General features: G+C 42.0%; 1 protein-coding gene across 4 annotated transcripts in view; it reads right to left on the reverse strand.

Annotated features, from left to right (window-relative positions):
• Positions 1–265: 265 nt before the first annotated feature.
• LOC113581572 (protein FAM53B) overlaps positions 266–15151 on the reverse strand; it is a 29553-nt gene continuing 14667 nt past the window's right edge. For all 4 annotated transcript variants that reach the window (XM_027016799.3, XM_027016800.3, XM_027016798.3 and 1 more), the window contains one exon: positions 266–6410. In XM_027016799.3, coding sequence (XP_026872600.2) covers positions 6090–6410 — 321 coding nt within the window. In that variant the 3' untranslated portion in view covers positions 266–6089. The remainder of the gene's footprint in view (positions 6411–15151) is intronic.

Below are 15151 nucleotides of genomic sequence, written 5' to 3' on the forward strand. Positions count from 1 at the left end.
TGCGTCATCTCCAACAGGGAGTGGAGCAGAGCAGTAAACCAGCCACACTGTCCCTTCTGCTGGAGATGATTTTACCAGCCGACGCTGGCATGAGAAGAATGCACTTTAAACAGGCTATACAATGTCAACATTTGCTTCTCTTCATTCAGTGCAGGCTGGCAGTGTGTGAAAGGCAGATCAGACACAAGAGTGAAGTCTGTGGAAAAAAAAACAAAAACAACAAACAGTCAAGGCCTTTAGACCTGTATGTTGGTGTTGGTTTGTGTGTGTGTGTGTGTGTGTGTGTGTGTGTGTGTAATAAGTCTCCCTGCAGCCTCAAACTATTCAGTTTACATGGAAGCAGCACCTTTTGTTTTGCTAAGGCCAGCTATCTTAACTGAGAAACTAGGTGTGGGTGTGCATGGGTGTGTCTTGGGTGGGTTCTAAACATGCAGTTAGAACATTGTTATTATTTCAACTGGGGAAGTTGTCGTGGTGTTTTTGTTAAGTGTTGATAGGGAGCCTGCAGCAGTGGGACTGGGCCTCTCCCAAAGCCTAGGGCACACTGACTCCAGCACCCTCCTCAGTGCCACTTCACTGCAAGCACACATACTGAACAACTGCTGTATCTAACCATGTGCTAACATACCTCAGTAACAGATTAAATACATTTAAGTGGTTGTAGCCATTGTGAGTTTTGCATGCAGTTTGGCTAATCGTCAACAGACAGCGTGAATGCTCATGCACGGTGGTTCGCAGCTGAACGCTGAGCTATGACTGGACCTTTCTTCTCCAAAAGATCACATTTATGTGGGCATTAAAGGGAAAAAGTGGGTGTGCCATGAGCCTCCAGAGCAGTTCTAAAGCATATCTTACACATTGGTGCTGTGAGATCTGTCTTGGTGTGACATTCATGGTCCAGAGGGCTTTCTGTTAATGTTGTTGTTCTGCAAGCCTTGTCAAAGCTGAACAATCAAATTTCACACACTGGCAAAAGTCCACATGTGGACAGTATAGGAGCATGGTGTCATACAGGACTTGTGGTACAAGCTACAGACCTTTCTGTGTTTGCTTGGAAATCGAGATTTCATTTAATAACTAATAACCTTTCATATTGAACTAATGTGCGTTCACAGGCTTCCCAATAATATAATACAAACTACTGGGACTTGAATTTATGATTTTTAATATCAACCACTCAGCAAAATTCAAGGTTATTGGATCATTTATCCAAAGTAAGTTTGTGCACCTAAGTTAAGTTTGATCCTCAGAGGACAAAATAGTAAAAATAGTAAATCAGTGGATTTTCATTTACCAGTGACATACATTTTGTTTTGAAGGCACTTTTCCACTGCCATCACTTCCATAACAGTTTTTCTGACCATCTTACGGGATTAGAAGAATGTAGCTCTTTCACTGATAGCTCAAGACACCTATTTCTAGTCTACAACGTGATATACGGGGCTCTGCAGACCCTAGAAGAGCAGAACAGGCAGCATAGCAGTGCTAATTTTAGTGTGCCAGCACACACACACACACACACACACACATTTAAAGCTGTTTTCAAGATGGATACAAACCAACTTGTCACTCCAGACTTATAGAAGTGTGTACATTTAGAATGCTGAAGGGGGGAAAAAATGAGAGGTAACAAATTCCAGATCCAGATTCGAGAATTTGTACTTTGTACACACATCAGTCTCAGTTAAACTACAGTCAGGCTACAAACTCCAGACATCTCTAATGCGTGTAGCCATACAGTGTGAGAGTGAGCATGTTACCCTTATGCACATACCCACCCCCCCTCACTGCTGGATATATTGTACATGTCCTTGTGGTCTCCATCTTTGGCTTTCACTTTTCTTATACAAACACATTATTATGTCATTTCCTGTTCGTGCTGTCTGAAGCCTCTGGGACAGGACAGGAAGCCATATGTGTGTTTTGCAAGAACGAAGCCTTCTCTGACATCACCTTGTTTACAGAGCACCCTTTTGCCATGGCAACCCAAGCCCACCGATTATTACCTTGCCAGCTGGGTTTTTCCTGATGGGCCCTGCCAAACTCTGTGGGACCTTGTGTTTCCCAAAGCCCCGTGTCTTGGGAAAACACATACCACAGCAACATCAAAAGCTGGATGCCCAACTCCACAAGTCTTCAACACAAACTCTTCATCTCACTTATATACACTAATCTCATCTGACCAAGCCTGTATCCCTTGGAGACTTCCTGTCATGCAGGAAATGTGCTGCAGGTGTGGTGATAATCTGATCATACTGCATATACATATACACACTGCACTCCTGCAATTGGGAGAGGCAGGTAACCCATGGCAACGCAGTATTTTTCAGGCAGCTGTCATTACGTCTATATTCTCAGATGTGTGTATGTCTGCACATTTGGCTGGTGGTGGAAATGTCTACTAAACTGAGGTCACATTCTCTCGTTGCTGCTGCCTTCCCTCTTCTCTCTAGTGGGCGGCTGGTACAACGGTGATTTGTGTTAGTGAGAGTCAGAGGGATTCCAGCAGTACTGAACCAAGAGTGAGCCCAACTGACTCCCTCACTGAGGCTCTTTCTACATACTGCAGTCCTCCTCTGTAGTCCAAATGGACTAAAGTAGTTAATAAGTTCACCTCTACGGACCACATTTCTCTGACACAACAGAAACATAAAAAATGCAAAAAAATTAAAAATACAAAAATTGTGCATGAAGTCCCCTGGCCATGACCAGGCAGCAATGCCAACAAGAGACTCTCAGTTTATACAAACAACACTGTTCACTGGAAACCAGTATGCTTAATGATAGCTGATGCCTAAATGACAACCATGATTTCACTATCCCAGGCTAATCTAACATGTAAATACTTGACCTTTGTCTATAATTACAAAATTATATTGTATTTGTGGAGACCAGCCTTTACTGCATACAAAGCCTGCAGGCATAAGCAGTGTGCTGTTTTAAAATAGGCTGCTCTTCAGCAGGCATCATCTGGGATAACAGAGTGGGAGTGAAAAGGAATTAATCCGGGCCTTTGTAGGGGTCCGAGTCTTAAATCACAAACGGAAGGCTTCCTCCCTACTCCCTAGGTGGGCATTGTGTCTATGAAGCAGGATAAATGTGGTGTTCTTAGTAGAGAGCAGGACACTGTTTGATGCTCACCCAATACATAATCTTATGAATTCTTCCAAACCACAAGGAGGGTCTACAGCAGTTCATTAGAGATTAAATGAGCCGAGAAGGGGGGGGAGCCTTGTTCCGCCAATTTTCAAGCGCATTCTGTCTCTCATTCTGTTTGTCTCTTGGGGATGTCAGATTTCTACTGTGCACTACTCAAAGCATTTCCAGTAACAAAGCTGCAAGAGTAGTACGTACCATGGCTCAAGACCCGGACTCCCATACGCACCCTCTGCCCACTGGCTGCAGTCAGGACATGCTGTCGCAGCTCAGTGATTCATTTTGACCTATTAAAGATGATATGCGTAATAGATGAAGGTTAGTCCAGACTTTCACATACTGTCCTCTAAACCACTGCAGCTTCCAGGAATTCTTTATATATGAAATGTGAAAAAGGAAACCAGGACATCCGTACTAAACTTAACAGTTCATTCCATACTAAGCTAAAAGCTGTCAAACACAAAGATCATTTGCTTATTGACCATTAACCAAGACGTCATATTCACCCATCTGGTTTTTAAGTAATTAAATATCTGCACTCATATCTATGGGAGAACAAAGCACTTCTATTTCAGCGAGATCCTTCATTCGAACATCACAATAAACCAGCGAGCTGTGTGACGCAGCACTGCTGGAAGACACTGAAAAGCTCAGATTCATGGGAAATGCTACATTATCATTTCAGTCACTGCAACCAAAGTCTGAAACAACGATGACCATATGGTAGAGTCTGACCTAACACAAAAAACACATTCACCGTGGAGACCTCCAGAAGAGAGAGAAAAAAAAGAGAAAGTATGTGAGAGAGAAATGAATGAGGAAAAAAGAACTAAGGGAGAAAGACAAGAGATGGATAGGTGTTAAAAGAGAAGATATGAGTAAAGAAAAGTAGAAATGAAAATAGAAAATGGAAAGGGAGAGACTGACTGTGTGGGAGCAGGCATGCTGTCTAGAGAATGGCCATAAGACAGCCAGTGAAGGCTCAGGTTTCGCTGAAATCCTTGAGAGAACGCTCATTCAACCAGTTTCCTGGCACGGCTATCCACTCAGTGCGTTTCCCTGCACCACAGCAGGCAAAACACAAACCTTCTTCAATTCAAGCAATTTATTCCATGTTTAACAGTCCTTCACCAGACTCAGCTCATAAGGGCTCAGAGAGACCTGGGACAAGGGGAAACTCTGACCCTGAGAAGCGATCCTTACTATGGAGGATTGGTTTGTAGGGCCTGCCTATGGCACTGCCTAGATCTGCTTCATACTTTGCTTGCATATTTTGCAGGTAATGGGAGGCCCTCCTTGTGTATTTGTGTACCTTGTGTACATCACTACAATTTTGACTCTCTCTCTCTATATATATATATTTTTTTCTCTCTCTCACACACACACTTTTTATACAGAACTTTTAAACTACTACGAAGACGAAACCAAGCGTTACTACTCACTAGCAAGATAAAGACTCCTTGTGCAGGGAGGAAGGCAAACAGAGAGACTGTGTGGAAGCAGGTATGCTGTCTAGAACATGGGCAGCCCATAAGACAGAGCTTGGAGAGTCAGGTTACACAGAAAACCTTGAGGGCAAACACTCACTCTACCTAGTGGTGGGGGCTCCTTACCCACACATGTATGCACACAGTCTGACAGCTTCCTCATCCAAGGTTCCATGGCCACAGGGAAGCCAGGCTTCCTCATTTTCACAATAAAACTGTTTACATGCACGCACGCACAAACAAAACATGCGTACACTTACACATGTTCAAAGTATGAAATTGAAGCTGTGCTTAAACCATAGAGCTCCACTGTAATTAAACTTTCAGGGATCAATGACTATTAGAAATGATCTTACAAGTCCTCTGGACTGGAAACTGCACTCACATATAATACACAAGGACACACTTCCAGTTTCAGGTACTTTGTACTGCAACATGAAACTACAGCCAAGCTGGTGGAAAACCCCATTGATAGCTTTAATTCAATTCCCTAGTCAAAACGTGGTGCTATACATTTGAGTCAGTAGCCATTTTACAAACACATTTTAAACGCTGTTTATTTATATAGAAATAAGTACATTTCAGAATGCTTTTGTAGTTACACATCATAAAAAGAGAAATTACATTCTATTAGCTTAAAAAAGGGAAGAGGGGAAACTGAATATCTCATTCAATGCTAAAACCTGAAGCCCTATTAAGCTTTTCACTTTTGACAAGTGTGTATGTGAGCTTGTGGGTATGTGTGTGTTCATGTGTGTACTTTATGACAGTGCGAGATCAACAGTAAGTCCACAGCCACAGCATGAGTTTCTCAAAGCTTTTCTCTTTTCCTTTCCTTCCTCGTTGCTGTACTGCGATGTGCTTTATCGGATGAGCGGTGCATACATGCCAACAGAAGTCCCACTCACTCCTCATCCAGCACACGCAGTAAGGCTATGCAGGACGGTTCAAGAACGCACGGTGCACTTTCCACACTCTGGTTCCTCTGTAAAAGAAAAGGCTACAAAATCTCCATCATCAACTCGCCTTCATCCAATCCGAGCATGCAGCAGTGCCTCAGCACACCAATCACACTCTCTCAGAGAACTCCCAGAATTCCCTCTGCTTCAAGCTTCAACGTTCTAATGTCCCAACAAGACAGAGACGTTCTAGTGTCCCAACAAGTCCACTTGCACGAGCATTTATTTCTCCTGAGTCCGGTGACAAATCTCTGAAAAAATACTTCCCCACTCCTCCCCCACCCCATCAGCACGAATCACCAGAAGCATAAGATGGGGAGAAAATAAGCAAGATGGTGGCACCTCCACATAGAACACACTTACCATTGGGGCTGCCAGGAGACCAGCACTATTATAAGGAGGATGCTAGGAGAGAAGTTATCTTCAAGAGTCTTGGAACCAGTTATAGTCCTATCCATTCTGTTCAACATTCCCTTCCAACCATCTCTCAATTTCTCTCAATTTGCTCTATATCAAGTTCCCCACCAAGCACATCCCTCTTCAACCCGTACAGTCCTGCCCACGGAAGCTCCCGGTCCTTCCCATTGGTCGTCCCTGCCGTCCAGTCTCCGGGAAAGTCACCATCCAAATCGTCAATGATAGAAGAGTCCTCTTTGGGGCTGAGCTGAGGCTCTGCCACATAGATACTTGCAGAAGAGAGGATCCCGCTCTGGTGGGTGGGGCTTATGAAAGAGGGCGGGGTATGGCCTGACTGGCAGCAGTTGTCACCAGTAAAACCAGGGCAGCTGAGACTCTGGAAATTTTGATTCTGTAGGGAGACAAAAAAGAAGAAATAAATAATATATAAATTAAAAATTTGCATAATTTTAGGTATAAAATTTATTTTCAACTATATCGCCTAACAAATTAATTATATTTGAGAGCACAAAAGAATAACAAGGAAGACTTTCTTTGTGCTGTGTACTTGTGTAAAAAAACACTGCACCAATCACAATACCATTTGTTAACCATTATCATAATGCAACACTGATATCCCAGAAGGCTGCAATATGCAAATACATTAGTCCTCTAACAAATTATAATTTACTGTGTACTGTGAGCACCAATGTCAGATGTTCTTAGATGTTCTGTGGGTGATTTGATGAATCGCAGCATTCACATGACCCAATAATCACAATCATAAAAATCATAAATCATTTTAGTCAAAACAATGCAAGCCAAATTTAAACCATTTTAGATTTAGTATTTGCCAATGTGTTTTTTTATATATTGAAGGCATATAATGATAAAATGTAGCTATATAATCAGTTATACTATACAACTGATCCAGTGATAAATCGAAAGATTTTTCCCAAATTGTTCAGCACAAGAGGAAAAAAACATGCCACTACCTACACCCACATCCACATGCTCTTTAGCTACGATGGGCCTGGCTGCCACAGAGACAGAATATTTAGTTTGTAAATCAAGCCCTGTTTGTCCTTAGGGCAATAGGCTCTCCTATACTACTCTTACACACAAAGCAGGGCAGAGTCCACAGCTCAGACCCCCACCCAACACCACCCAAGTCTGTACACACATAACTGAGTGGAGGTCAGTCTAAAGAGAGAAGGAGAAAGAGACAGACACAGAGAGGAAAAACTCAACAGCTGGGATGAGAGAACAGCTGCTGTCATTGATGTATCGCTTCTGGAAAAGAAAGGGATAAAGCGGAGAATAATCTCCTGCTCTGGGTTCTAATTTGTTGTACAACACATGATGTGTGAAGGGTTTCCCACGAGACATGTTACTGGCATTTGGAGACTGACATCACATATGCCACTCATAAGTGCAACTTACATGTACTCTCTCTCTCACACACAGGATGGGATTTTGAAACTGCTGACCTCTTTAGCTCAGACACCCCTCTGACACACTCCCTCTCTCACAGACACAGACAGAATCTATGAGACCCTTTCTATGAGTCATACTCTCGTAGTACTAATACTGTCATACTGAATGTAGGGTAAAATGGGGTTCCGGGCTACAGTTCTAAAAAATACTCTCTCTCTTTCTCTCACTCTCGCTCACTCACTCTCACTCTCTCTCTCTCCCTCTCTCTCTCTGACACACACACACACATAAGCCACTTTATTACAAATACCCCACAGTTGTTGTATTATACTATTAGATCCTGTAGTACCATGTTAGTGTAGCTGCTCTGTTGAGCATGGCTCACCCCACAGAGAACATCTGGTCAGCGGTGGCCTTGTGGTCAATAATGAATGGACAAATTGTGCATGCCAACCAACTGGCAGCAGTCTGTAATTGTATAGTTATAAAATACACATATAAGATGTGTGTCTAATGCAGCTGTCTAAGTGTGTGGCTTCAAGTTAGACATTTCTAGTAAAGACGCTGGTGACTGTAAAAGTCCCACACAGCAGAAAGCGAAAAGCAGTTTTGCCATTTCCGCTGCACAATTCAAATGAACAGCCTGCTGTGTTGCTGCTGTGGAAAACAAAAAACCCGTTGAAAACATCACTTTAGTTTCAGTTAGTGGGTAGTCGCAGGGTCTGTCTGTGCAGTCATTTCCAGACTCTGCACTCTGGTTTAAAAGCAGAGAGGGGCTAAACACTTCCGCGTGTCTATAGTGACCAGGCAGCAAAGCCAGTACAATGAAATGTCTCACATCTGTATATAGAGAAGCAATAAAATAAATCAGCCTACATTTGAAATTAGACTTCCATACTCTGACAAACATGCACTCGCAGCTGAGACCAATATACTGAAACTCTAGTACCCACTGATGGGGTGTCGCAGTAGATATACCTGCTTTTCTGTTTTAACCTCTACAATAGCTGGAAACACTTATATGTGAATATGTTCTGCTTCATATAATTTCTTGTCATCTGTAATGAATACAACCCCCAGAAGTGTTAATGATGGTTGTTCCAAAACACTGTTGTGTGAAGCAGTCCTGCTGGATCTAGTTTTAAGTGGCGAGACTGGTGGCTGAAGCTGTGTTGTAGCAAGACCCAGAACCTGGCTTGGCTTTAGATATGTGACTCAGAACCTGGCGTGGCTTTAGATGTGAATATGTGAATACACATCCCACATTGTGACCAGCACTTCAAGAGAAAACCAATTATTATTATAAGTTTTACATGTTCAATTACTGTATAACTATGTGTCCAGTATAGGCATGACCAACTCTAGATCTACTGCCCTGTCCTAACACACCTGACCCTAATATTCAGATGCTACCTAACGATTTGAGTAACGGGATCTGGGTCGTAACGCAGTCTGGCTCCGGGTCCTGATCTCAGCGTATGAAGCCATTTTCTCCAAGTAACTACAAACCCCAACCACAGCAAAATGCATTAGAGAATCTAGTGGTACAGGGTCTCCCCAACATGTTTTCTTTTTCAGTGTAATGAATAAGCAAGGACCTTCAGATCTCATTAATGAGAAACAGTTTTTCAATCAGAATACAATAGTTCAATTATAAACTACAGGCATTCAGGAAGTGATGAATTCTAAATGTGTAGTTAGTGATTGTATTTGTAAACTGATCCCTTCACGTGATAACCTAGACAATGGCAATGTTGCATTAGTTTGCAATGTTACATTTGAGTTAGACTTCTAGCCATGAGAGTTTACCAAAATCTGACCAAAGAACCTAAACCTGCCATTCCTTTTTATTAGATCATTCACGTCACATAAACAGCAACTTAAATAATATCAATCCATCCATTTCGGAAGTGTGGTGTCACTGACATTTACGTCAGGGTTTGATTTCAGGGTTTGAGGCCATGCTTCAGCTAAAACGCTGGCCCATTTTTCTCCTCTATTAAGCAGTCTAACTGCACAAGTTGAAACTCTATATGCTTAAATGCAGTAATGACCTTGGTCTTCCGCCAACAAAATACACTATGGACTAGTAAAAAACAATGTAGTAATAAACCCAAGTACAAACCCAAACCCCAGTAGGAAAAAGAGCATTGGAGAATCCAGTGGTACAGGGTCTTGACCTTGAGTTACATGTAGCAGAGATTTAGTGCTGCCAGCTCCTACTCCATCGTATATCAGATTATCCCGAAACACAGGATTTCCCTCAAATCAATATGACATAGCTGTCAACAGTATAAAGGCTGCCCCTTGTCAAACTACATGGAGGCCTCAAACACATGCAGAAATGACTACTAAAACACCAATAGCCACTGAGAACTCTAAATTTGCACTTCATTTACTTGAGCTATGTGATACATATGTAAATCTCTCTCAGGAATTTGTTCAGTCCCAGCAGCTAATATGGCACAGAAAAGAAAGCTAAAACAATAATTTATTACAACAAAAAAGGCAATGGCTACAATAAGGTACCCCAGGCACAGTTTGTAGAGACAGTTTGTACAGCAAGAGAAAGATTTCACCAAGAGGAATCAATCATTTGAACAGAACAGCTGAGAAAAAACTGACTTGATGAAAGCAGGAACAAAAAGTGTCTGAACATTTTAAAAAGAACACTACAAGGAGCGAGACAACTTAAAGCACTCTACTCTTAACCAAGCACATAAAAACTCAAGTTGAATTTAGACAGCCCTGTGGAACTCTGGGAGACAGTTTTATGGAGTGATGAAACTAAATCTAAACTGTAACTGTTTGGACCCAAGAATCAGCCGTATGTCTGGTGTAAGAAAGGCAAATCTTGGGAGAAAAAGAACACAAGATCCACAATCAACCAGAGATGTGCAAGTTCTGTTCTGGGGTGTTTGAGCAGGCCACCGCTTAACCTAAAATTCAGAGCATTAAAAATCTGAGAACTAAGATTCAATTTAGGTTCCTGGGGGTTTTTGTCTTGGAACTCATCAAAACAAAATTGTATTTGGGCAAACACAAAGGCACCTAGCCTTACCCTGACGCATCCCTCCCCACTGTCTTCCCCACCCCCAACAGAAATACATTTCAACCACACACTCAACCATCAACAATGAGGAGAAACAGGAACATAAACACACAGGTAATCAGAAGTGGGGGGAGAGAGAGAGAGAGAGAGAGAGAGAGAGAGAGAGAGAGAGAGAGAGTGCGCACGCGATAGAGAGTGTGTATGAGTCATATTCACTTAAGTTAAACCACACTGGCCCAGCAGTGGAAACACTTTTGCTGATGCCATGTTTTTGAAAGAGAAGTCATGCGTGTATTCCTAGGAGAACTTGCCAGACAGTGATGAGGTTATCAGTTCTGGTGTAAACTCGAAACAGGGAAGTTCGTTCCAGATATGTTTAGTTACCTGAATCAGGTAAACTCTCTTGTTATCACTTCCATGACACACATGTCATATCAGCACCATGCGGCAGCACCCAGCAGGGGTAATATTAAGCACCAGATTAGAGCAGGGCCAAATATTTCCACTACATTTTGGGGTGTTTGCTCTTCAGTCACTCAACACAAATACTAGCAAATTGTTCCACATAAAAAAAAAACCAACACAGCACTGATAGGTACTTGAGCTGACCTATTGTGCAAGAGTTCTGACTGACTTACCAATTCATTTTTACAGTCTGGTCTGGCACTTCAACAACATGGATCAACTGCTCACATGTTAGAAACCTGTCATTTAAACTGACATATTATCTGTCCATTAAACTGACAGATTATCCACTCTGCAGCTGTGCAACAGCTCTTACACACACACACACACACAAAAAAAAAAAACCAAAAAAAAAACCCATTCACCTAAAGTCAGAATTTCACAAAGCATATCTTGTGTTCCCACATACACTGAAGTGAATATGACTTTAATAAAACTAGCTATACAGAGTCTGAGTGCTGCCACACAGGCTGACCTCACTCTAATGAAAATATATAAATCACAAACCACAAGCCCCCCAACATCTGTGTGTCAAATCAGTCCTGGAGCCAAGCATAAGCCAAGGGCCCTTCATCAGTCCACCGTCCACCAACACACTTACAGTGCATCCAGAAAGTATTCACAACGCTTCACTTTGTCCACATTTTGTTATATTACAGCCTTATCCAAAATGGATTAAATTCATTTTTTCCCTCAAAATTCTACACGCAATCTACAAAGTGAAAGGTTTGTTTGGAATTTTTGCAAATTTATTTTAAAAAATAAATAAATAAATCACATGTACATAAGTATTCACAGCCTTTGCTCAATACTTTGTTAAAGCACCTTTGGCAACAATTACAGCCTCAAGTATTTTTGAGTATGATGCTACAAGCTTGGCACACCTATTTTTGGGCAGTTTCTCCCATTCTTCTTTGCAGAACCTCTCAAGCTCCATCAGGCTGGATGGGGAGAGTCGGGGCACAGCCATTTTCAGATCTCTCCAGAGATGTTCAATTAGGTTCAAATCTGGGCTCTGGCTGGGCCACTCAAGAACATTCACAGAGTTGTCTCGAAGCCACTCCTTTGTTATCTTAAGATGTTTGCTTAGAGTCGTTGTCCTGTTGGAAGATGAACCTTTGCCCCAGTCTGAGGTCCATAGCGCTCTGGAGCAGGTTTTCTGCAAGGATGTCTTTGTACATTGCTACATTCATCTTTCCCTCAACGCTGACTAGTCTCCCAATTCCTGCTGCTGAAAAACAACCCCACAGCATGTTGCTGCCACTACCATGCTTCACTGTAGGGATGGTATTGGCCAGCTGATTTCCTCCAGACATGATGCATGGCATTCAGGCCAAAGAGTTCAATCTTTGTTTCATCAGACCAGAGAATTTTGTTTCTCATATTCCGAGATTCCTTCAGGTGCCTTTTGGTAAACTCCAAGCGAGCTGTCTTGTGCCTTTTACTGAGGAGTGGCTTTCGTCTGGCCACTCTACAATACAGGCCTGATTAGTGGAGTGCTGCAGAAATGGTTGTCCTTCTGGAAGGTTCTCCTCTCTCCACAGAGCAACGCTGAAGCTCTGTCATGGTGACCCTTGGGTTCGTGGTCACCTCCCTGACTTCTAGGCTCTTCTACCCCGATCACTCAGATTGGCTGGGCGGCCAGCTCTAGGAAGAGTCCTAGTGGTTCCAAACTTCTGCCATTTATGGATGATGGAGGCCACTATGCTCATTGGGACCTTCAATGCTGCAGAAATGTTTCTGTACCCTTTCCCCCAATCTCTGCCTCAATACCATCCTGTCTGAGAGAGGTCTACAGGCAATTCCTTGGACATCATGTACTGTCAACTATGGGACCTTATATAGACGGGTGTGTGCCTTTCCAAATCATGTCCAATCAACTGGATTTACCACAGGTGGACTCCAGTCAAGTTGTCGAAACAACTGAAGGATGATCAGTGGAAACAGGATGCACCTCAGCTCAATTTTGAGTGTCATGGCAAAGGCTGTGAATACTTATGTACATGTGTTTTTTGGGTTTTTTTATTTTTAATACATTTGCAAAAACAAACTTTTATCACTTTGCCATTATGGGGCATTATGGGGGTGTAGAATTTTGAGGGAAAAATGGATTTAAGCAATTTTGGAATAAGGCTGAAACAACAAAATGTGGAAAAAAGTGAAGCGCTGTGAATACCTTCCGGATGCACTGTAACTCAACAGGTCATCAAGATCAAAACATCCCAATCCTGGAGTTTGATACACATAGTTTACTTTTTCTTCTTCCCAGGTCTCCTGGCTAGAAGCAAAATTGGTAATATGTAATATTTGTTTGGCAGTATGCAATATTTGTTTGCCAAATGCGTTACATACAGTGTTTCAAAGTACTGAAAACTGAGTACTGAAATTCAATACCACAAGTATCTGAGTGAGATTGAATACTGCAGTTCGTGGTGATCTAGAATCACCATGTTGAAGAATCCCGATCTGTAATGGAATTGTGCCACCCGCAGCATCCTCCACCTACTCCTGACTCTACTCAGCAGCTAATTAACAACAGGAAACAGGGAAACACACACACACAAACAAACAAATAAAACTTGGACAAGGACTGGGAATTTCTGACCTTAACAAAAGAAGCAAACCAGGACCAAAAAACCCAGTCCCCCATTACTGGAATAAAATGTGCTCGGTCATTCAGGATCCGATTCGTGGAATTCTCCCTCTGCTTCTACTGACGTGTTTTTACAGAACCTGCCTAGATCAGGCAGTCTGGAGCAAACACCTCAGCTGGCACAGGCAGCGCCACTAAAGACTCACTGCTAAACAGGAAGAGGAGTGAAGGCAGGTTTGTGAGGATCTGGAACAAGTGGGAGCTTCTAGGTGTCAGTAATGAGCCTGACTGAAGGGCTGACTTCAAGGTGTCAGTAATGAGCCTGACTGAAGGGCTGACTTTGGCCTGCTCAACAGTCTTTCCCTTCTGCGCTGGCACATGAGCATTCCTGGGGCAGATGCTTAACATATAAATCACCTCCGCTTTACAGCAGGAATAAAGCAACTGTTTGCAGGCAAGCACAGTGTACATGAGCTCCTCTAGGTCAAAAACACAGGCAGAAGTGTAGTCACAGTCAACATTATGGTCAAATGCAACGCGTTTTCATGTTCCATGCAATGACAATATACAGGTCAGAGCAACGACTTTCAGATATAATTTCAGATCTCAGAGTTTTTCAGCTAGAATGCAAAAGTTAAATTATAAACTAGACTTTCAAGAAGTGGTGTAGTTCATGACTGTAACTGAAAACTGATCGCTGTGTGTCATGTTGTAAGTTAAACACAAAAGCATGCAAATAAAACACTTTGTCTGCAATCTTGCATTTAAGAGTCAGACTGCTCCAAGTTCTGACAGTTTACCAAAATCTGAACAAAGAACCTAAATCTGCCATTGATATTTAATTTGCTTTACATAAACAGCAACTTAACTAAAATAAATCCATCCATTCCAAAAATAGGGTCGACCAACATTTGTCAATAAAATTAGTCTACTCAGTTGTCACAAAATATTTATTTAACACCAGTTGAGTGGATATGTATAGTTTGTCCATTCCAATGTTTCTCTTACTTTCTTTCTTGCATTTTGTAAGGCTTCAGCTGTGGCACAATGTCCATTTCCAAGCCCTTTGTAATGTGTGATTTGGTGCATGCGAGTGGATACAGCAGGAGCATATGTTGCCAGGACAGGGTCATCCTACTGACATACAGCATTGTCCAGATGTGCCATCTGCTTCCCCTGTTTCTAAACTACCCTTCTCTAGTCCACCGGGCTTCCACTCTACATCTCAAAACAATAGTTAGTGGAACAGTCTGGCCATTTTATCATCATACCTGACTGATGGAAAACTGGATCCCCAGACTGTCATTGAACGACCTATGATTTATGACACTAATTAACTACCAGTGATTACAAAATGCAGGGCTGGAGTTGAATTTTTGTTGCTAGAGCTTAATACCACTACTCCAGAAGTGACTATTTATGGAGAAAATCAAATTTAGTCTGATCTAAATTTATCTAAAATTATTTTCTCTCTAAAGGCATTAATATGATTCATAAAGCCCAAATTATACTTCCTAGATTTCTTTAAAACAATCACTTTAGTCCTTCTCTTTGTTCAACTTCAAATTATGATAGAGTGCTACAGTGATTTTACACTGCCAAGATG

Source organism: Electrophorus electricus, chromosome 15, assembly GCF_041902795.1.
Source record: "Electrophorus electricus isolate QZ-2024a chromosome 15, ASM4190279v1, whole genome shotgun sequence".
In the NCBI taxonomy this organism is placed as follows: domain Eukaryota; kingdom Metazoa; phylum Chordata; class Actinopteri; order Gymnotiformes; family Gymnotidae; genus Electrophorus; species Electrophorus electricus.